Here is a 22418-nt window from a genome sequence, read left to right as displayed (position 1 = left end):
TAAAGGACAGCATATATTTGGGGCTGGCTTACAGGTTCAGAGGTTCAGTCTATAACCATCAAGGCAGGAGCGTGGCAGCATCCAGTCAGGCATGGTACAGGCAGAGCTAAGAGTTCTACACCTTCATCAGAAGGCTGCTGGTACAAGATTGACTTCCAGACACCCAGGCTGAAGGTCTTAAGCCCATGCCCACAGTGACATACCTCTTCCAACAAGGCCACACATCCCAATAGTGGCACTCTCTGGGCCAAGCATATACAAACTATCATGGCTAGCTTTTTTGGTTTTTGTTTCATTTTTGTTGTTTGTGTTAGATCAGGGTTTCACATAGCCCACGCTGGTCTGGAATTCATTCTATAGGTGAGGGTGACCTTGAGGTTTTGATCCCCTACTGACACCTCCTGAGTGCTAGGATTACAAATGTGTACTACTATCTAACTGGGTAGCCATGTTAGGGTTGGAACCCAGGGCTGTGTGCATGCCAGGCAATCATTCTACCAGCGGAGTTGTATTCCTAGCCACCAGCAATAAGGGCTACATTGTATACCTAGTATTGTGCAATCAAGCCAACTCCACCCATCCACCTTCAGAACTTTCCTTCTTACTGGCTGAAATTCTGACTCAATAAACTACTTACTCATTCACTGTTGGTCCCTCTCCAGTCTAGCTGCTTCATCCTGCTTTCTGCCTCGGTAGCCTGAGACTCTAGGGTCCTCAGAAGTAGACATATATACTGCTTGTCTTTTGAGACAAGCCAGTTCCTTGCAGTCCAGGGCTCTGGAAGGGAATATAATGTGTACGAGGCTCTCCTTCCTCTTTAAGGCTGACCCACAGTCCCAGGTCTGGTTAGTCTCACTATTGGTCAATGCATGCATGCATCTCTCAGCCTGCCTCAGCTTTCAAACATCTTGGTTCTGAAGTGCCTTTCGCTGCCCCTTGGAGCCAGTGAAGCCCTGAGAGACTCTGAAAAACTTCTCTGTAAATTTCCAAAACACTAACAGCTCGAGTGAGCAAGGAAGTTAGTCTTGTGGGGACCGGAAGTAGGGTGTGGTTTTAAGTGCCTCCTAGTTGGCTGGGCTGCAACAGGCCACTCTTCACACTGGGCATCTCTCTCCTTGTCCTGCCTCTTTTATGATGGGCAAGCTGAAGACTCTGCTACTGCCAGGGCTGCTCCTATGGGTGAGTAGAGGCACACGCGTGTGGGGAAATAGCGGGCCACCAGCAGGCTCTCATGGCCAGCACGGCACACAGGATCTTGCCAGCGGTAACACTAGATCTCCTTTCCCAGCTCCTGGCCTGTACAGTAGAGGTGGAGGATGGGGTGAGAGAATCTAACGGAGGAGGAGTAGTTGGTTTTGTATCTTTTATTTTCTTGCTACAAACCCCTGCTATCTAGCTTTTTTTTTTACCTTTTCCTTTCCTCTTTCTTCCTTGTTTTTTGGTTTTTGTTGTTGTTGTTTTTTTGTTTTTTGTTTTTTTTTTCTTCTTTTTTTCTTTTTTTTTTTCGGAGCTGGGGACCGAACCCAGGGCCTTGCGCTTGCTAGGCAAGCGCTCTACCACTGAGCTAAATCCCCAACCCCTGTTTTTTTTTTTTAATATATATATATATAGGGTCTCACTCATAGTAGTTCTGGCTTTCCTGGAACTCACTGTGCAGACTAGCCTGACCTCAAGTTCACAAATACCCATTCACCTCTGCCTCCTGAGTGCTGAGATGAAGTGCATGAGCCAACGTGCCTAGCTAGCTTTTCTATGAAAGTGGGTTCATCACTTTCTGAGAGTCTCCTGTCCCTTCTTACTTTATAAACATTTGTTTTTTTATTTTAATTTTGTGTATGGTATGTGTGTGTGTGTGAGAGAGAGAGAGAGAGAGAGAGAGAGAGAGAGAGAGAGAGAGAGGCAGAAGAGTGAGGCAGACAGAGACAGAGTGAGGCAGAGTAAGGCAGACAGAGTGAGGCAGAGTAAGGCAGACAGAGAGAGAGTGAGACAGAGTGAGGCAGAGACAGAGTGAGGCAGACAGAGTGAGACAGAGAGAGAGAGAGAGAGAGAGAGAGAGAGAGAGAGAGAGAGAGACAGCTGTATTCCTATGTATCATGCCTGTGGAAGCTAGGGGCATCAGATTCCCCTAGAGCTAGAGTCCCTGCTTGTTGTAAGCCACCATGTGGGTGCTGTCCTTTGCAAGAACAAGTGCTTTTCACTGCTGAGTCATCCCCCCAGGCCCTAGCTTTTATTTTTAATATTTTTAAATTATTTTACTTATTTATTGTGTGGGGGGCTCACCTGTGGTGGTCCGAGGACAATCGTCAAGAGTTGGTTCTCTCCTTCGACCATATGGCCCCCAGGAATCAATATTAGGTTGTCAGGCTTGCTAGCAAGCACTTTTCCCATCTTGCCAGTCCATTCCCCCTCCCTCTTTTGAGACAGACATTATATAACCCAGGCTGGGCTCCAAGCCCGGTCTTCCTTCTCAGCTTCAGGACTACTGGAATCCCAAGCCTGAGCCACCAAGCCTTGACTACCCATTGGCATTTTTCAAGTGTGATTTTTTTTTCCTCCAGATTGTGCTACCAACCTGATACGGGATGCATAGGCCTGTAATCCCAGTACTCAGGAGGATCAGTAGTTCAAAGTCATCCTCGGCCACATAGGGAGCCCAGACTATAAAATACAGTCTCAACATTGCTGTAGTTTTTGTATTACTACCATAGCTGGTTTGTGATAGAAGCTGATAGAAGCAGGCTGACTCTCTTTTAACCTCACACAAACAAAAGTAAAAGTAGTCAGCCCGCAACAATGACACTTCCTCCCCACTGTCTGGTGAGATTCTGTCTTCTAGATAACAGTGCCTTCCAAGTGCCTGCCCTTCAGGCAGTGGACCCCAGCCACCTCCAAGGCATCAAATGTCCACAGGTTAAGGAATATGCTCACCTCTCTACCTAAGGGACTTGTGAGGATGGGCATGTGATTCTGGGCACTTTCTTAGTGTTCCTGGCCTCTGGGAAAAGAACTGAGATTCAATCCAGTTATAATTAAAATTTGTATTGATTAATGTTAGCAGGACAACAATCTTTGAGCCAAACTTGAGATTGCCAGGCAAACTGGGTGATGAAGAAAAGATCTCTCTCTCTCTCTCTCTCTCTCTCTCTCTCTCTCAGCCAGTGGTCTTAACTGCTGATCCATTTCTCCAGTCCCAGAAAAAAGGGTTTTTTAAAAGCAAAAACTGCAAGAAGACTTTGAATGTCTGCACATGCAAGCCAAGAGCTGTTTTGCTCGCTAAGATTGAGTAGTCAAGGTGATCTGAACATCCGCATGAGCAGGTTACAAAGGCCAGAAAGGAGTCAGTAGGAACATAGCAAGTAGAAGGTCACGGTACAGGTCTGGGTGAGTCGGGTTTGTCAAGAAGAGAGTTGTGTGTGTGAGGATTCTGAGCGCTTACGAGAAACTCAAAAAAAAAAAAAAAAAAAAAAAAGACAAGAGTCTTGTGACCTCAGTTCTTTCAAAAACAGGAAATTGGTTTTTTCTTCACAGCCCTCCCAGGTGTAGATAGGAGTGAGTTTCTTAGATTATTTACTACAGTGGCTGTTGTTATTCATTTATATGCCTCTGTGGAAAAATAAGTTTTTGCCACATGCACCTCACCCTTGTGATCACATACTTTATTCATGTGACTCTTCTTAACCCTCGGAGTATAAATTATCTGATGCTCTGAATGAAGTTGGCTATTGCATGAGACTTTAGTCAGCCTCATGTATCGGCTCCACTCTCCCAGGTCCCACTGACTTCAGAGCACAGGGTCACTAGGAACTTATCTTCCAGGGACTGGATTCAGAGACCAACAGCTAGTGGGTGTGAAGATGGACGCCTGGTATAAAATAGAGGGTGGTTTTTTTTTTGTTGTTTCCTTTTTTTCTTTTCTTCCACATGGGAATTTGAAGAACAATAGTCACTTCCTCTCTTGTGGCTTCCTTATCATCATACCAGAAGCTTTGGTGAGTCACTGTGGCTAACTCTAGTATTTATGAAGCCCAGGGAAGGAAAAGGAGGTACTGTTCTTTTTCAAGTTCTGATTTTCTCTGGTCAGGCTACTCAGTGAGTCTCCTCTGTTGGATTTATAAGAAAGTGCCGGCATGTTCAGCTTTCTGTCTGGCTTCTGAGGATCTAGGCTCAGGTCCAAATGCTTGTGAGACATGTGTTTTACCAACTGAACCATCTCCTCATTTATTAATTAATTTAGTTACTTATTTGGTGCTTTAGATTGGATATGATGGCACAGACTGTAAACTCAGCATTTGGGTAAGCAGAGGCTGGAAGATCGCCATTTCAAGGTCATCCTCAGCCTCACGGTGAGAGCCCAGCCTAGGCTACATGAGGACATGTCTAACAATAGTAACATCAGATAGAAAAGGGAGAGCCAGGAGATGGCCAGCAGATAAGGCTCTTGCTATGCAAGCTTTAGGAGTGAAGTTCCAATCTCTATAACCTATATAAAAGCAGTTGGGAGGGGTTGGGGATTTAGCTCCGTGGTAGAGCACTTGCCTAGCAAGTGAAAGGCCCTGGGTTCGGTCCCCAGCTCCGGAAAAAAAAAAAAAAAAAAAAAAAGCAGTTGGGTATGGTAGCCCATCTGTAACCCCACCCCTCAGGAAGCCCAAAGTGGCAGGGCTTCCTTCAGGCAAGCCCTAGATTTCAGTGAGAGACCAAGTCACAGTAAACAGAGTGGGAAGACAACCCAAAGTCAAACTCTGACCTCCACATACACATGCATACAAATACACAGGATCCATACGTGTCCACACCTGCACATGTACCATACACAAAATAAATAAATAAAAGGAGAACTTTGAATGAAACTGAGGCCATGACCGCTCTTGGGTATGGTTGAGGAGAAGGTTTTTATTAGAGATGTGAGGAAGAGAACAGCCACAGGCATCTATCTGCAAGAGTCAAGAGTCTACAACAGGGAGAGAAAGTGGTAGACTGGACATGGCCAGCAAACTGAATCAGACCATGAGAGGAAGGAGGGGAGAGCAAGAAAGGAGAGAGAGAGAGAGAGAGAGAGAGAGAGAGAGAGAGAGAGAGAGAGAGCGCTCTATTGACTGAAATGTTAGGATGTTTGTTTGGTTGGTATGTTGGTTGGTTTGGCTGGTTGTTTTTTTTTTTTTTTTAAGACAGGGATAATGTCAGGTTTCTAACAGGAAAGAGAAGCTAGGGAAAGGGAAGCTCAGGAGCTGTAGAGGTTTATGTTAGAGGGCAGGTAGTGGTGGTGGCTGGGTTGATGAGAAACTTGAGAGGAGCCAGGACTTTGTCCCAGGTACTTGTGGTGCTGGGAGAGCCTGGTGGCCAGCAGAATGCTTTAATATGTTAAATAGGCACTACAGTTGTTTGTCCTGTTTCTTTGGAACCTGACCGACATTAGGGCTGGGGATGTAGCTTCCTTCGGGTCATGACCTTGAACTAAGGATCCTCCTGCCTCTCTATCTCCAAGAGCTGGGAGCACAGATATGTTCCACCACATCAGTGCTGAACAGGACTGAGAATGGAAACCAGGGCCTCATACGTGCTAGACACTCTAACTCAACTACATCTTCAGTCTCTTGGTTTTATTATTTTATTTAAAAAAAAAAATTTGGCCATGTTAAATACTGAGGCCTTGTCCATGGTAGACAGTCATATATTCAGCTACATGACCAACCCCCCCTTTTTAACCTCAGAAGGCACCGGTGCCCTTTTGAAAACAAAATTAAAGCCTGGGGTGGATGAACACACCTGTAGTCAAGCTATTTGGAAGACTAAGGTGAAAGGAATGACTTAGTCCAGGACTTTCAGACTAGCCCAGTGTGTGATTTGAATAAGAATGGCACCCAAATAACCTCACGTCTTTGAATGCTAGGTCATTAGGGTGTGGTGATACTTGAGAGGGATTAGGAGGTGTGGCCTTGTTGGAGGAAGTGTGTCACTGACTGGAGGGCTTTGAAGTTTCCAAAGTTCAAGCCAAGCCCAGTAGCTCTCTCTTCCTGCTGCCTGCATCTGGATGTAGAATTCTCAAACTCCTTCTTCAGCACCATGTCTGCCTGCATGCTGCCATGCTTCCTGCCATGATGTCAATGCACCAAAGTTCTGGGGCTATAAACCAGCCCCAATTAAATGCCTTCTTTGATAAAGAGTTGGTCATGGTGTCTCTTCACAGCAATAAAACCCTGACCAAGACATCTGTCCAACTTACCAAGAACCTGTTTCCAAACCAAAATGAACTAAATGGGTGGTGATAGCACATGCCTTTAATCCCAGCATTTGGAAGACAGTGGGAGATGGATGGGTCTTTGTGAGTTCAAGGCCAGCCTGGTTTACAGATCTAGAACAACTAGGACTACACAGAAAAGTCCTGTCTCAAAACCCTGGTACTTCCCCCAAAAAACTAAATATGAGCCTGGTGCCCGGTCTTGTAATCCTAGCTATTTAGGACAAGGCAGGAAGATTGCAAGTTCAAGCCTTCCCTGAGCTATAAAATGAGTTCAAGGCCTGCCTGGATATTTAGTGAGACTCTGTCTCAAAAAATACAAAAAAGAAAAAAAAAACAAAAAAAAACAAAAAACAAAAACAAAAACAAACAAACAAACAAACAAAAAAACCAGGCATAAAGTGGCAGAATGTTTGCCTAGCATATACGAAGTGCTGGGTCTAATTCCTGGGGGCCTGGGGTAGGTAGGGATGGGGAGTGAGAGGTTTGGGGAGCAAGCCAGAGGCTCCAACCAACCCAACAACCCCAACTGGTAAACTGGCCAATATTTAGCCACCACTCACACATGGTTAGATGCTCTCTCCCTCCCTCCCCACCTCCTTCCCTCTTCATGTGTAGAAGAAGGCACACGTATCCATGCAGGCCCAAACGAAAGGCTGGTGTCTTCCTAGATTATTCTCTTTCTTTTAAAAAACTGTTTAAAAATCTGGGTGTGGTGGTTTCCCAGCACTCGAGACAGAGACAAGAGGATCTCTGAGTTTGAGGCCAGCATGGTCTACAGAGCAAATTCCAGGACAGCCAGGGCTACACAGAGAAACCAGGTCTCCAAAGACAAAATTCAAAGGTACAAAGACTTCCAGAGGTGTGGGGCACACACATTTAATCAAAACACTCATAGACAGAAAAATAACTAAATTTTAAGATTTAAAAAATGTTTATGTGTATGCATCAAGTAAGTTTATGTGTGCTGTATGCGTTCCTGGCAACTACAGAGGTCGGAAGAGGGTGTTAGGTCACCTGGGACTGGAGCGTAAATGGATGTTTGCCTCCATGGGGTTACTGGGAATGGAAACCAGGTCCTCTGGAAGAATAGCCAGTGCTCTTAACCACCGAACCATCAGCACAGCCTTGGAGACAGGACCTTTCAGTGAACCTAGAGCTAATTCATTCAGCTCTGCTGACTTTCGGTGACCTTCAGATATCTGCCTGTCTCCATCCTTGAGACTGGAGTTAGAAGTCTTCACCATATTCAGGTTATGTGAATGGTACTGTTACAAATTCAGGTCCTCGTACCCCAAAGACACGTTCTTGCAAATGTCTGCCCACCTTCAAAAACTGCTCCGTAGATCATTTTATGTTTATTTAAAGGTATCTTTATTTCTTTTTTTTTCTTTTTTTTTCTTTTTTTTATTTTTTCGGAGCTGGGGACCGAACCCAGGGCCTTGTGCTTGCTAGGCAAGCGCTCTACCACTGAACTAAATCCCCAACCCTAAAGGCATCTTACATAATATATGTTGGTTAATATTCAACCCACGCTCCGCAGCCTGAAATTTATGCCTCCAGCAGTTTCTCCAACACACGTTTCATCTGTAAGGGTATTATTAGGACATTCTAATACTCGGGATAGGAAGCAGTTTCTTGCCTCTATGCTTGGAGCCATTTTAAACAGCAAGATAACCCATGTAAAACACCACAAAAGATTCAGAAACAAGGGTGACTGATATCCGGTAAAATAGACACACTTGTGCAGTGAGAGAGAGGTGAAACAAGAACAGAAAGTACGTCCTCGCTTACCTTCAGCTGGGAGGATGTGTCAGATGACTCGGGAAATCTTAACAGCCCAGTGTGGTCACATTTTAATCCTCACACTCGAGTCAGGAGTGGGTGAATCTCTGTGAGTTGGTGGCCAGCTTGGATATGTAGCAGGTTCCAGGCTAACCAAGCTGCATAGTGAGATGCTGTCTCAGTGTGCATGTATGTGTGGTGTGTGTGTGTGTGTGTGTGTGTGTGTGTGTGTGTGTGTGTGTGTGTGTGATTAACTAATTTAATTTACTGGGTCCTCTGAAAGAACAGTAAGTGCTCTTTACTGCTAAGCCATTTCTCCAGTCCTGGGGAGCTCATTTTTTTTTTAAACTTGGTGCATATTAGTGAATAACTGAAAAAATACCACTGGCCAATATTTAGCCACCACTCACACATGGTCAGATGCTCTCTCCCTCTCTCCCCACCTCCTTCCCTCTATATGTGTAGAAGAAGGCACACGTATCCATGTAGGCCCAGACGAAAGGCTGGTGTCTTCCTAGATTATTTTGGAATAAATGTTAGGGAATAGTTGTATTGACAAATACGCAATTTGTGAATAATGAGGCTCAAATATACTGGTTAAATAAGTAAACACGAAACTCTGTCGAAAATACAAAAAAAAAAAAAAAAAGCTGGCAAGACAACCTCAGCATCCTGTAAAAACCAGGTATAGCAGCATGTGTCTCTAACTCCAGCACAGGGGAGTGGATTCTGGCAACTCACTGGTAGCCATTCTAATCAAAACTGAACTCTGAGTTCACTGATAGTCCTTGTCTTAGGAAGACGTGGGGCCAGAAAGGTGGCCCAGTGGGTAAACTTGCTGGCCCTACAAGCCTGGTAGCTTTAGTTCAATCCTCAGAACCGTGTGTGGGTCGAAGGAGACAATGGACCCCACAACATTGTCCTCTCATTTCCAAATGCACACCACGGCACAGGCTATAATGCTATAATAATACCTTTAATTCTAACGCTGAGGAAGCGGAGGCAGGGGGATCTCTGAGACCAGCCTGAGCTACATATTAATTTCCACACAGGTAGGAGCTACATCTCAAAAAACAAACAAACCAGTAAGGTTATAAAAAAACTGAGGCCACACAATGAGCACACTCTGTATGCATACAAATGTACATTCATGCACAATAAGTGTGCACAGATACAACTTTACAAACATTCTTTTTTGTATGTTTTGTTTTCTGAGACAGCATTTCTTTGTGTGGTCCTGGCTGTAACATACTTTCTTTTCTTTTTTTTTTTAAAGATTTATTTATTTATTTTATATATAAAGTAGCTGTCTTCAGACACACCAGAAGAGGGCATCTGATCTCATTAAAGATGGTTGTGAGCCACCATGTGGTTACTGGGATCTGAACTCAGGACCTCTGGAAGAGTAGTCAGAGCTCTTAACCGCTGAGCCATCTCTCCAGCCCCCTTTCTTTTCTTTTTTAGAGATTTGTTGTATGTATATGAGTACACGGTTGCTGTCTTCAGACACACACCAGAAGAGGGCATTGGATCTCATTACTGATGGTTGTGAGCCACCATATGGTTGCTGGAAATTGAACTCAGGACCTCTGGAAGAGCAGTCGGTGCTCTTAACCACTGAGCCATCTCTCCGGGGTAATATAGGTTCTTAAAATGTAGGTTACAGCTGGAGAGATGACTTAGTGGGTAGAACCATGGCTGCTCTTGCAAAGGACCTGGATCGTGTTCCTAACACTCACATGGTGGCTCGCAGCCATCTGTAACTTCATTCCTAGAGGATCCACACCCTTTTCTCTCCAAGGATACCAGGCACACACATGGTATACATACATACATATATATATATATATATATATATATATATATATATATATATATACACACACACACACACACACACACACACACACACACACACACATATGCATGCATATGGGAAAAAGACTCATGCACATAAATGAATCAGGGAGAAAATTTAGAGGGTAGGTGTGACCACCGAAAGAAACATAAACTAGAACATAAACACTTCACTGACATCAAAGGCTCACAGCCATGCAGGTCACACACCAATGGCAAAGGCACAAAACTGCCAAAATTTGGAAACTGAGGGAACCTATTTGCAGGGTGGCCCGCACTACTACCAGTCAGACATGAACAAAATCGTAGTGTATGCTCTGCAGGAAGGTTCCATATGGTAGCCAGGGTCAGGTTGGGGGCCATTCACCTCCTCTGTGCGTCAGGTCACATAGGGCTGGTTTTTGAGGGTAGTTTTCCCCTTTCTGCTTCTAGGTCTTCAAGGTAAGCAGCACAACCCAGTGTGAGTCGAATGAGTTTAAACACGAGAACTTCTGCTGCCAACTCTGCCCTGCTGGTGAGTCCTGGGATGCTTTGCAGAGGTCTGGCCTTCTGACTGGAAAAAGGTGCTACAGGCCTTTAGCCAGGGCTGGGCTGGAGACTGCACTGAGAGAGGTAGAATCTAACTGAAGTAGGGAAATGGGGGTCACCTTGGCAACCAGCTGCTTCTTGGCCTCCTATCCGCCCTCCCCCCTACCCAAGCACTGCCCCTGGCTTTGGAGGGCAGAAACCAGAGGGGTTGGTGTGATGTGTTCTACAGAAGCAGCAAGGATCTACACATTTCTGTAGGCACACCTACCTGCAAACACACTTACATGTGCACTTATTTGCAGATGAGTCAGTGGACAGCCGTTTGGGTCTGTACACACATCTGCACACACTTATGGGCACATAGCCATGTGTGGGCACATCCCTACAAGCACACTGCAGAAACCAGATGGGACTGATTTGATTGACCGATGCAGAAGCTGGCACGTGCACAGAGCTCCTGTTGTTAGGAGTGTGTGTCTCTCCTGTGCTTCTTCCATAGGCTGAGAAGATAGCCACCGTGTAACTCATGTGCTGGGGACCTCGTCTTTAGAATTTGGAGCTCTGCAAAATCATCCTGGGCAGGCAGGAATGGAAGGGGGAGACGGGCATATAGGCTGATTATAGGTCCGCTCTCTGGGAGTAGAGAGGAAGAACCTTACACAGACACCCTGGAGGATGTCAGTCTCAGCCAAGGGCTGACGTAAGGCCTCCACACGCTAAGTATGAAGACTATGGCTGGGTATCCAACTAGAAAGTTCCAAGGTGGCTAGGAGCCCAGGAGTGGGTAGTGTGGGAGGTCTGGCCACCAAGGACATCAGGGGATAGGGCTTTTGCTGGGCCCTTAGACACTTCTTTTTCCTCTCTTCATAGGCACTCACCTCATTAATCCATGCCACAGGAACCGTGGTGAGAGTGAATGTGCCCCATGTCAAGCTCAGCACTTCATAGATGTGAACAACAGGGAACCTGTCTGCTCTCGCTGCTCTAAGTGCCGGGATGGTAAGCACACAGCTGTGGCCATGAGGGCAGCCCTCCCGCTGATGGTTAAAGAATGAAGACTGATAGGGAGAGGGGCCTCAAGTAGATAAGAAAGATGCCCAACTCTGACTTCTTCACACTCCTTACCTGACACAAAAGCCTGATGGGCTTTTTCTCACCTCCACCCCACCACCTCTCCCACGATAGAACACCTGAAAGAAAACGTTGGGGGCTGGATACTCCTTGGGTGGGCACCCGCTCATTTCCCAGGAGGCTGCTTGGGTTATGTGTCTAGGGGGAAGAGCCTGAGAAGGTGACTTTAATATGTCATTGAGTGGTGTATGTTAGGACGAACTCCCACCCTGATGACCTGTTTCCACAGACCAAGAAGAAGTGTCCGAGTGCTCCAGTACTGCTGATCGTAAGTGCTGGTGTAAGCAGGGCACCTACTGTGATTCTGAAAACTGTTTGGAGATGTGCCATGATTGCAGCAGGTACCAGCCGGGAGAGGGATACTGAATAGAGTTCCCTGTTCCTACCCGCTAGCCCCCTAGTCTCTGAGTCCCTGTCTGTAGAGGGGCTCCTTAGGGAAGCACCTGCCACAGAGACAAAATCAAAGGATGCTTCCTCCTGGAAGCTGCCTGGAGTCAGTGCTCATTCCTTCGCTAACTCATTCACTCACTCAACAAACAGCCTTTGAGCCCCAACAGTGAAAGACATAAAACATAATGCTATGTATGTATTATCTCCAGCACCATTAGTGGTAGACTGGGGATGAGGCTAAATTGGTAGTGTTTATATGTGCAGCATGTATAAGGCCCTGGGTTCTGTCTCCAGAACTATAACCCAGGTGTGGTTAGCCTGGCCCCGGGGAAGTAGAGGGAGAAGGATCAGGAGTTCAAGGTCAACTACATAGCAAGTTTGAAATCAGCTCGGGGTAAGAGATACTGTCTCAAAAGCAATACTGGTGAGCGAGTTCATGACCATGGGGACCATAACATACTCTGTTGGAGGAATCACTCTGACAAGATTACCTTTGAGTAAAGACTCAGTGAATCAGGGGGAGATGGGACCATGAAAGTTTGGGGGACAGAATTCTAGGCAGAGAGGGTGACAAATGTGACTCAGTTAGGAGTGGGGAAGGAGCGCTAGGGAGGTGGCCCAAGGATAAGCATTTACTGCTTTCCTAAGGACCTGACTGAGTTCACTGCTCCCACATCTAGGGACTCACAGTTGCCTATAGCCCCAGCTCCAGGGACTCGAATGCCCTCTTCTGGTGACCACTTACAAAACTACACATGGAATGAAACAGAAAGTTATTCTTGTGTGGTTCTGGAGCCCAGAAGTCCAACATCAGAGGTTTTCACCAGTCCTCACGCCCTCTGCAGGCTCTGGGGCAGTGGCTCTCAACCTTCCTAATGCTGCAGTTCTTTAACACAGTGTGGTGACCCCCAACCATAAAATATCTATCTATCTATCTATCTATCTATCTATCTATCTATCTATCTATCTATCTATCTATCTACCTATCTACCTACCAACCTACCTACCTACCTATTTTGGGTTTTCAAATTAGGGTTTCTCTGTGTAGCCCTGGATGTCCTGGAACTTGCTTTGTAGACCAGGCTGGCCTTGAACTCACAGAGACCTGCCTGCCTCTGCTTTCTGAGTGATGAGATTAAAGGGGTACCCCACCACTGCCAGCTCAAAAAATTATTTTTGTTGTTACTTCATAACTGTAATTTTGCTGCTGTAATGAATGTAAAAAAGTCATAAAATAAATAAATATTTATTTTTTATGGGCATAGGGGTTTGCCTGCATGTCTGAGGCCCATGGAGGCCCAAAGAGGGTGTTGAATCCCCTGGGACTGCAGTTATAGCTGATAGTGGGTCACCATGTAGACGTTGGGAATAGAATCTATGTTCTCTAGAAGAGCAGAAAATGTTCTTAACCACTAACCTATCTCTCTGCACACATACACCCCTTCTATTTAAGACAGAGTCTTACTGTGCATCACTGGTAGGCCTGGAAGTCCCAGCCAGACTGGTTTGAACTCACGACATTCTGCCTGTGTTTGCTTCCCAAGTGCTTTGATTTGTTCACCACCACACCAGGCTATAGCTTACACCTCTGAGGCAGGCTACACATGCTTAAACATAATTCAGGAGCCTCTGGACTGTGAGGGGAGGAACCTGATGTGAGTGAAGACTGCCTTCAACTCTAGTGCGATGGAGGCTCTTGCTTGTCTGTACCTGCTTTCCTCTTCCTCATCTTTGTCTCTAGGAAGACTTTCCTCTATGTGGTCTTGATAGCCAGGCGCTCTATCCAGGAGGAGGGAGGGTCCTTCCCCTAACCATCACAGACACCTAAACTATAATCACGCCAGAGTGCTTTTGCCAGAATGGCTAGTTATAGCACCATGCTGGGATGCGGTTGATCCTTCCTAACCCTGTGGGTAGTGGGAAGGAAGTGACACACCCTGTTTTCCTTCCAGCTGTCCTGAGGGCAGAGTCATCCAGGAATGCAATGCCACAATGGACACTGTGTGTGACTCCAAGCAAGGTAAGGGCCTGTCTCCTAAATTCGCACTAAAAATTTCTACTGCTGCATTGGCTAGTTTTTATGTCGACTTAACACAGGCTAGAAATATTTAGGGAAAAAAAAGAACCTCAATTGAGAAAATGGCACCCATCAGATTGACTGGTAGGCACTCCGATGAGACATTTTCTTAATTAGTGATTGATGTAGGAGGATGTGGTCCATTGTGGGTAGTACCACTCCTGTACTGGTGGTCCTGGGTTCTATAAGAAAACAAGCTGAGCAAGCCAGTAAGGAGCACTTCTCTCTGGCCTCTGCATCAGCTCTTGCCTTCATGTTCCTGCCCTGTTTGTTTCTCCACCTGGAATTCACCTGTTGATAGTCTCAAGCTGTAAGTTGAAATAAACCTTTTCCTCCCCAAATTGCTTTTGGCCGTGGTATTTTACTCCAACAAAAGACACTGTAACTAAGGCAGCTGAGAAGGTAACATTGGCATCTATAGTCACTATTAAACTCTACCACAGTAGGAAAAATACTCAGGGACTATGAATAAATGACTGTTTGGTCATGTGCCAATAAAACATTACAAAAGCAAACAGTGAGCTGGATTTTGCTTGGAGGCTGGAGGTCGGGAGTCTCATATTTGGGCTGAAGAGATGGCTCAGCTGTTAATGTCTAGGCTCATAACCCAAAATACAGAAATCTTGTCTTGGTCAGCAAACGGAATGCTAGAGTCTAGTTGGAGCTTCTCCTCCTCGATACCTCAGTCTCAAACCAAGGTGTTTGTGAGTCTGGGCCTTCTGACTCTGCGTCTGCCACTGGTTCTGTCTTCAGGGAGGGTCCTGATGTCTGAGGACTCGAACCCTCTTTATCCTCTGTCTACAATGTAGCGTGAACACCCCTGAGAGCTGGGACATGTTGATCTACCTTTCAAAATCAGCTTGTCCACTTCCACAGAAGTTTTTTTGTGTGTATATATGCATGTGCGTAGTATATGTGTTTGCGTATGTCTGAGTGTATGCACACATGTGTGCATCTGTGTGTGAGGGCCAGAGGGCAACACTAAGCACTGAGTGTCTTCCTCCATTGCTCTCCCCTTTTTTAAAATTTATTTTTATGTATGTATATACATACACATATGTATATTAATATATTATATATAAATATATAATATGCATGTACATGAATGTATGCTGTGTGAACAGGTGCTTACCAAAGCCAGAAGAGGATGTTGGATCCCCTAGAGCTGGAATTAGAGGTGGCTATGAGCACCTGACCAAACTTGGGTCCTCTGGAAAAGTAGCTCCTCCACCAATTTTTTTTAAGACAGGGTCTCTCGCTGAACCTGGAGCTCACCAATTTGGCCAGAGTGGTTTAGGCAATGATCTGCAGGGATCTGCCTGTCTCCACCCTGCCATGCCAGTGTTGAGGTTACAGGTGTAGACTGTGTGTGTGCTCAGGCTACAAACCCAGATGCTCACGTGTGTGGCTAGTACTTTACCAGCTGAGCCATCTCCCCAACTCAAAGAACGTTTCCATTAAAAACTACAAGCAGGGGGTTGGGGATTTAGCTCAGTGGTAGAGCGCTTGCCTAGCAAGTGCAAGGCCCTGGGTTCGGTCCCCAGCTCCGAAAAAAAGAAAAGGAAAAAAAATAAGGCTGGGGAGCTCAGTGGATAAGAGTGCTTGCTGCCCAAGCACGAGGACCTAAGTTCAAATCTCAGAACTTTGTGTGTTCATGCTTCTATCTCTGGGGATCACTGGCTGTCAGCCTGACTGCAGGTTCAGGGAGAACCATGTCTCAAGGGAATAAAGCAGAGAGTGATAGGGAAGCCGTTCAACATCCTCCTCTGACGTCTGTACACACACGTGTGTGCCAGAGCACACATGCACATGGGTACACAAAGCATGTGATATCTAAATAATTAAAGAGTAAAATAATTTAAAATGAAATTTAATAAAAAAATAAAGTAAGGATAAACACCCAAGTGTGAGGGCACAGGTCTGTAACTTCACTGCATAGGCTATTGAGGCAGGAGGGCCTGTGAATTGAAGGCCAGTTTGGGCTATCTATCTAGTACTAGACCAGTCAGGGCTACATAGCAAGATCTTGCATTTAAAAGAAAAATAAGTAAGTGGGAGCTGGAGAGATGACTCATTGTTTAAGAGTGTTGGTTGCTGTTACAGAGAATGTCTAGCACCCACATGGCGGCTCACAACGGAAAGTAATACCTAGGTAACTCCTGTTCTGAGGGATCTGGAGCCCTCTTCTGGCCTCCACAGGGACTGCATGCACGCAGGGGCAAGACATACCTGTAGACAAAACACCTACACATAGGGAAAGAAATATTAAACACTAAAAATAAAGTAAATAAATAATAAGCAACGGTTTAGAAGGATACTTAATACAAATGACAAACAATAATTAAACACACAAAATATAGTCAGGTCTTATCTGAGAGTAAGACAACCTTTAGGTTGAGTGCTGTGTGGGAGAGACTGGCTTCACTGACCCTCAGCCATTCAGGTAGCAGATGACAGAGCCTGGGGTCCACAGTTCCCTCTAGCCTGTTCCCTCCCCAAAGTATCTACCTCCTGGGCTCTCCTTGGGCTGTGATTTCACAAGGAGGGAGCCCAGGACTCCTGAGTGGCCTCAGCAGTCTGTGGGCAACAGAGCCACCTGCTGCTGTTCTGGTGAGGCGCACACACCCTTTGCTCCTTCTAAGGACCTTATCAGGAGCCCACACCTCTGAGCCTACAAATGAAACAGGAACTTCTGTGGTCTGTTACTCTAATGAAGATTGTTCTGCCTCAGTCTTTTCTCTCTCATTCCAGGACTGTCAGGCCACTCCCCTGAGCTTTGGGTTATTTTGGTTTCCATAGCTGCCGCTATTGCCACCGTTGCCATCGCTGCCGCCGGTGTCATTGCCTTCATTCGCTACTCCCGTCATAAAAAAGGTGAGTGAATGCCTGGCAGTGGTGGTGCATGCATTTAATCCCAGCATTAGTAGACAGAGACAGGCCGATCTCTGTGTTTGAGGCCAGCCTGGTCTATAGACTGAGTTCCAAGACAGCCAGGGCTACACAGAGAGACCCTGTCTCAAGAAACAAACAAACAAACAAACAAACAAACAAACAAAGAGAAACAGTGGTGAGTGAAGGCTAGAGCAGTCTGTATCCATGACAAAAATGCATGTGTAACTGTGTATTCCTGTAAATGTGCGTGCTTTCGTGCATTTGTGCATGGTGCATTGTGTGTGTGTGTGTGTGTGTGTGTGTGTGTGCACACGCACATGCATGCGCGCACACACACATACACATATGCCGCATGTATGCAGCAGGTGTCCAGAAATCAAAGCATCAGATGCCCTGGAGCTAGAACTACATGCAAGGGGCTTGAGCTGCCTGATATGGGTATTGGGAACCGAACTGGGGTTCTCTGCAAGAGCAGCTTTCACACTTAACTGCTGAACCATTTCTTCAGTCTCAGAGTGTTTGACAAGCTCTCTGGCTTTCTCGTTCTAGATAGAAGAGCCCTAAATGATGTCAACGACACCGTCTCAAGTAAGTAGGTCATGATGGCAATGAGCACCTTTCAGAGTGCCCCAGCCTGGAGCAGGGGATGGAGGGATGGGTTAATGGGACTCCAGCATCCCACTCCTCCCAGAGGTTCAGCTATAGGTTGCCAGGTTCTGGAAATACAAGTATAAGTTTGCTATGAGTTCAAGACATTTCCTCTCCCTTGAGAAAGCCACTGCACCAGTGAGTCTAAATTCACTGAATGTATCTTTTTTTTCTGGATCCAGGAGAGATGATTTAGCTCTGGAAATAGTATGCTGGGAATTCTTTTTTGTGGGGAGGAGTGGTCAGAATCTCATATAGCCCAGGCTAGCCTCAGGCTTGCTATAAAACAAATGACCTTAAATTTTTTTTAAAATGTTCATATGTGTATATATGAAATGGATTTATTTTATTTATATGAGTACGCTGTTGCTTTCTTCAGAGACACCAGAAGAGGGCATGGGATCCCATTACAGATGGTTGTGAACCACCATGTGGTTGCTGGGAATTGAACTCAGGACCTTTGGAAGAGCAATCAGTGCTCTTAACCACTGAGCCATCTCTCCAGCCCTGATCTTAAACGTTTTTTTTTTTAAAAAAGTTTGTTTCGAAAAGTATATGCATGAGGTTCCCCCCCACCCCCCATCTATTTGTATGTCTGTGCAGTGGGTGGATCCCTTGGAACTGGAGTTACTGAGCTGCCCTCTGGATGTTGGGAGCTGGATAAGCAGCCAGTGCTATTAACACGAAGGCTGACCAAGAGCTCCTGGTTCTTCCTTCACCTTAAGTACTAATACACACCTAGTTTCCCGGTCATTGTGGGTGCTATGCCTGTCATCTTTTCCTAGAAATTCATGATGGTGGCTCCTGGCCCTCCCATTGCTGAGGGCTCAGGTCTTGTTAGGGTGGCAACGCAGTTCCAGAAAGCCGAGAGGTGCAGCTGCCTAGGCCTCCCCACCTGCGCTTGTATCTACTTTATGAGAGTGGAAGTCTGCTCTGGGAGGAGACCTAAAGTTCCAGTGGTTTAGACAGAGTAGAAATTGAGGCAGAAAATCAAAGGGATGTGTCTTATCTTTATAAAGAGTACCTTGAGATGTCATAACAGATGACCGCAAAGTGGGGGTCAGCCCATCAGGGATATACTGTCTCATCATTCTAGTGGCTAGAAGTCTAAACTTAAGGTGTGCCTACAGCTAGGTCTCCGAGTGGATGAGGGTCCCTCCTGTCTTTCCAGCTTCTGAGAACTGTCAGTGCTTGGTTTGAGGCTGCCTAAACCAGTGTGCCACCATCTTCAGATGGCCCTCTCTCTGCCTGACCAGTCCTTGGAGCATGTCCTCACCTATTAAAAATCTATCCAACTAAGATCCTAGTTGAAGGCAACAGGCCAGGTCAAGGGTTTATCTTTTGGAAACCATGGATCACCTCAGGATAGGCTTGTCCCAGGATCTATCTGGTCATGCCCTGATGTCACATAGTGTAGATCTCCCTGGCATCTCATCTTCTCAATGAGCCTTGGGCGGAGCTAACCACTTCGCCAGGCACTACCCTGAATGCTGGAGGCCTCATTAGGGTAAGGGAAGGGCAGGGTTAACCTCCATAAACTATTCATCCAGAGCCTCTGACCTTCCTACAAGAGAGCAGAAGTTCCTTTCAGAAGGAAGACTTGGCTTTCTGCCACCTGAGTAATAGATTAGTAGGTTAGTGACGGTCTTGATTGGCCCTGTCCCAACCTGGGTCTCCTGACCACTGGGGATTACTTGGGGACACAAAGAGCCTCTCCTCTCCTGAGAAGCCGAATCACAGGACTGCTGCAGCTTTCCTCCAGAGTGTTTGAGAGATATAAATAGACCCTTGGTTGTGTGTGTGCATGCATTATTGTTGTTGTTGTTTGTTTCCCCAGCCTCCACTATGCTATAGAGTCCTGGAAGGTAAGCAGATGGCATTCCTGAAGCTCACCCGGATTGAAAGAAGTTGAAATTCCTGAGGTGCACGGACGGTTAAGGACTCAATGAACAACGACAGCTCAACACTATTGTTTCTAAACTTGAGAGAGACCTTTCGGAAACTGTGACAATTTAGCTGCTAAAGCTCGTGTTTGTCTTGCCCTCAAGACAGAGTCAAATGTCTTTTGGTACAGGACTAACATTCCTTTGGAGCCGATACCCTTCCTTCCGATGGCACACCCTGTAGACCACAGATCTGTGGCATGCCTTTCTCTCCTGTGAAGCTGACAGTTCTCTGTGCAGCTAGAGGGCTTCCCTCCTTGAAGCCTGCCATGACTGGCCTCAGAGATATGAGGCTTTGTGCTGTGAACTTGTAAGCTAGAATGAGTTTGGGCTTCTGGTTCTCAGAATGTCTTCTTAGAAGCTGAGGATGGGAGGACCCAAAATATTGTCCTTTGAGCCCACATCAGGGTGTGACTCAGACAAGGTGCTTTGTTATACACATAAGTTCATAACAAACCCACCCTGGTGGGCCACCCTGAGCAACTGTGGACTTTGGGACACCAGGCATTGGGATTAGTGTCTGTGTTTTTAGGTTCTCTATTCCCCAGGCATCTTAAGAACTAGCTTTAGTCAAATATAGTAAGAAGGTATAGGTGTGAATAAGAGTTTCTCAGAAGCTATGTTTACATGTTAATTGATTAACTTATTATTATTTTTATTTTGTTCTTGTGTTTCGAGATAGGGTTTCTCTGTGTAGCCACGGCTGCCCTGGATCTCCCTTTGTAGACCAGGCTGGCCTGGAACTCACAGAGATCTGCCTGTTTTTACCTCCTGAGTGCTAGCATTAAAGGCATACGCCATCGCCACCCGGCTGGGATTGAAGGTGGACACCAGCACCGCTCAGCTAACAGAACCCAGCTTTATGGAAGGGGCCTTGTGAAGTGTGTCAATGTGAACACGTCTTAAGTTTTATTGTACACAATTGATCGAGTTGATTATCATCAAAAAACTTTCTCCCAAAATTGTGCTGTGCTCAAATATAGCTAAAGTATACAGCTGCGGTCAGACTTCAGAAGTTTGGACTAGTGCAGGCGAAGTCGTGTTGAACTGGATTTCCTTTTCGCCTCTATTGGATCATTACTCTGCCAGCCTTGGTGTTTGCGGAGATCCCCAAACATCCTAACAACAGATAAAAACAACAACAACAACCACAACAACAACACTATAGAATTATTCCGTTGATAGAACTCTATTCTCCACCAGTCCAAGTACTGTGAATGCTGTCATGCACTTGAAGCTGTAGCTGATTACCACTGTGCCTTAACTCTTAACTCTTCCTCTCATGTGCCTTACTTTATAACGTTTTGTTCTGGTCTATAAAACTCCATGGAGCCATGAAATTGGGATAGCTAAACCCGTTTCTAGGGCCACAGTCATTGAAGTTTGGGACCAGGATAAAGTATTTCTAATTCCCTTTGAAAACTATTTTCATCTCTACTTCAGGACTGGGGTCAGTGACAATGCCCAAGACCTGCTTATGTGCTTTAAGTTTTTTGAAATGCTAATGCTGCCAAGGTAGTGCCTCTGCCCAAAGTTGTACAATATCACAGTATATGTTTTGGTCATTTCCTTTTCCTTGACATAATGTGATGGTTAATTCTTTAAATTAAAAAAAAATATTTTATTTGATATGTGTGGATGTGTTTTAGTCTATTGCCGTGACAGACACCAAGATCAAAAGCAGCTTGGGAGAGAGAGTTTGTCTCCTCTTACACCTTGTAGTCCACCAGGAAGTAAAGTCAGGGCAGGAACTCAAGCAGGAACCTGGAGTCTGGAACGGAAGCAGAGGCCATGGAGAAAGGCTACCTTACTGGCCAGACTGACTTTCTCAGTCTACTTTCTTACATACCCCAGAACCATCTGCACAGGGGGTGATCCCACCCACAGTGGGCTGGGCCCTCCCACATCAGTCATATTTTTCAACAAAATGTAGCCGGGTGTGGTGGCACATACCTTTAATCCCCAAGTAGAAAGCAGGCCTATCCATATGAGTTCCAGGTCATTCTGGTCTACATATAAGGTCCAGGACAGCCAAGGCTACATAGAGAGACCCAGTCTCAAAAAAAAAAAAAAAAAAAAAAAAGGCCCCACAGGCCTGTCTATAGGAGGCAATTTTTCAACTATGGTTGAAATATTCAGATACCTCAAGCTTTTGGCAATTTGACAAAACAAAACAACCAACTAGCCAGGACAAGGGGTTTTGCCCTGCCTTTGCCCATGTACCAATCCATGCCTGGTGCCCATGGAAGCCGTAAGAGGGCCTTGGAAACTCTGGAACTGGAATCATGGACAGTTATAAGCTACATGGATAATTGAACCCAGGTTCCACTGAGTCATCTCTCTAGCCCTGTGATGGTTAATTCTGGTTTTCAGTACGACGTGATTGAGAGTCTCCCAGGAAGTGACTACAGGCATACCTCTCAGGAAATTTCTAGCTCCAGTTAATCAAGGGGTGAATGAACTGTGAGTCAAAACACACCTTTACTGCTTTTGTCAAGTGTCTCTCCCCCCACCCACCAGCCCCAAGACTGGATCTTACTCTGTAGACCAGGCTGGCCTGGAACTCACAGATAGCTGCCTTCCTCTGCTTCTTGAGTGCTGGGGTTAAAGATGTACACCATCATATCCAACAGGTCTTTTGTTTATTTCAGTTTTTTGCCTTTGTTTTGAGATAGGGTTTCTCTGTGTGGTCCTGGCTGTCCTGGAACTCATTCTGTAGACCAGGCTGGCCTCAAATTTGGGGGTTGCCTGCTCCTACCTCCAGAGTACTGGGATTAAAAGTGTATACCACAGCCAGACATTCACCACAGCCAGATACTTTTTTCTTTCTTCCCTTTTTTTTTTGGAGACAGGATTGCACTCCGTAACCCTGGCTGGATTCTAGGTAGGTGCCTATTAATAGTATGTACCACTACATTTGGCTGCTGTTTTA

General features: G+C 45.7%; 1 protein-coding gene across 1 annotated transcript; it reads left to right on the top strand.

Annotated features, from left to right (window-relative positions):
- The first annotated feature begins 1055 nt into the window (after nt 1-1055).
- Nucleotides 1056-21115, top strand: Tnfrsf26 (tumor necrosis factor receptor superfamily, member 26). Its single transcript, NM_001419492.1, has 8 exons — nt 1056-1179; nt 10310-10391; nt 11276-11404; nt 11766-11877; nt 13879-13946; nt 16755-16877; nt 17445-17483; nt 19381-21115. The coding sequence occupies exons 1-8, from the start codon at nt 1132-1134 to the stop codon at nt 19395-19397; spliced, it is 618 nt and encodes a 205-aa protein (NP_001406421.1). The 5' UTR covers nt 1056-1131; the 3' UTR covers nt 19398-21115.
- The last annotated feature ends 1303 nt before the right edge of the window (nt 21116-22418 follow it).

The sequence above is a fragment of the Rattus norvegicus genome, chromosome 1, assembly GCF_036323735.1.
Source record: "Rattus norvegicus strain BN/NHsdMcwi chromosome 1, GRCr8, whole genome shotgun sequence".
NCBI classification, from domain to species: domain Eukaryota; kingdom Metazoa; phylum Chordata; class Mammalia; order Rodentia; family Muridae; genus Rattus; species Rattus norvegicus.
Note: the sequence above shows the minus strand (reverse complement) of the source record. Positions and strands in the feature narration are given on the sequence as shown.

Bases quoted from the DNA above. Each gene is read 5' to 3' on its own strand.
- Tnfrsf26 (NM_001419492.1), top strand. From the start codon at position 1,132: ATGATGGGCAAGCTGAAGACTCTGCTACTGCCAGGGCTGCTCCTATGG. The intron at 11,878-13,878 runs GTACCAGCCGGG...TTTTCCTTCCAG, and splicing joins ATGTGCCATGATTGCAGCAG to CTGTCCTGAGGGCAGAGTCA. The intron at 13,947-16,754 runs GTAAGGGCCTGT...CTCTCATTCCAG, and splicing joins TGTGTGTGACTCCAAGCAAG to GACTGTCAGGCCACTCCCCT.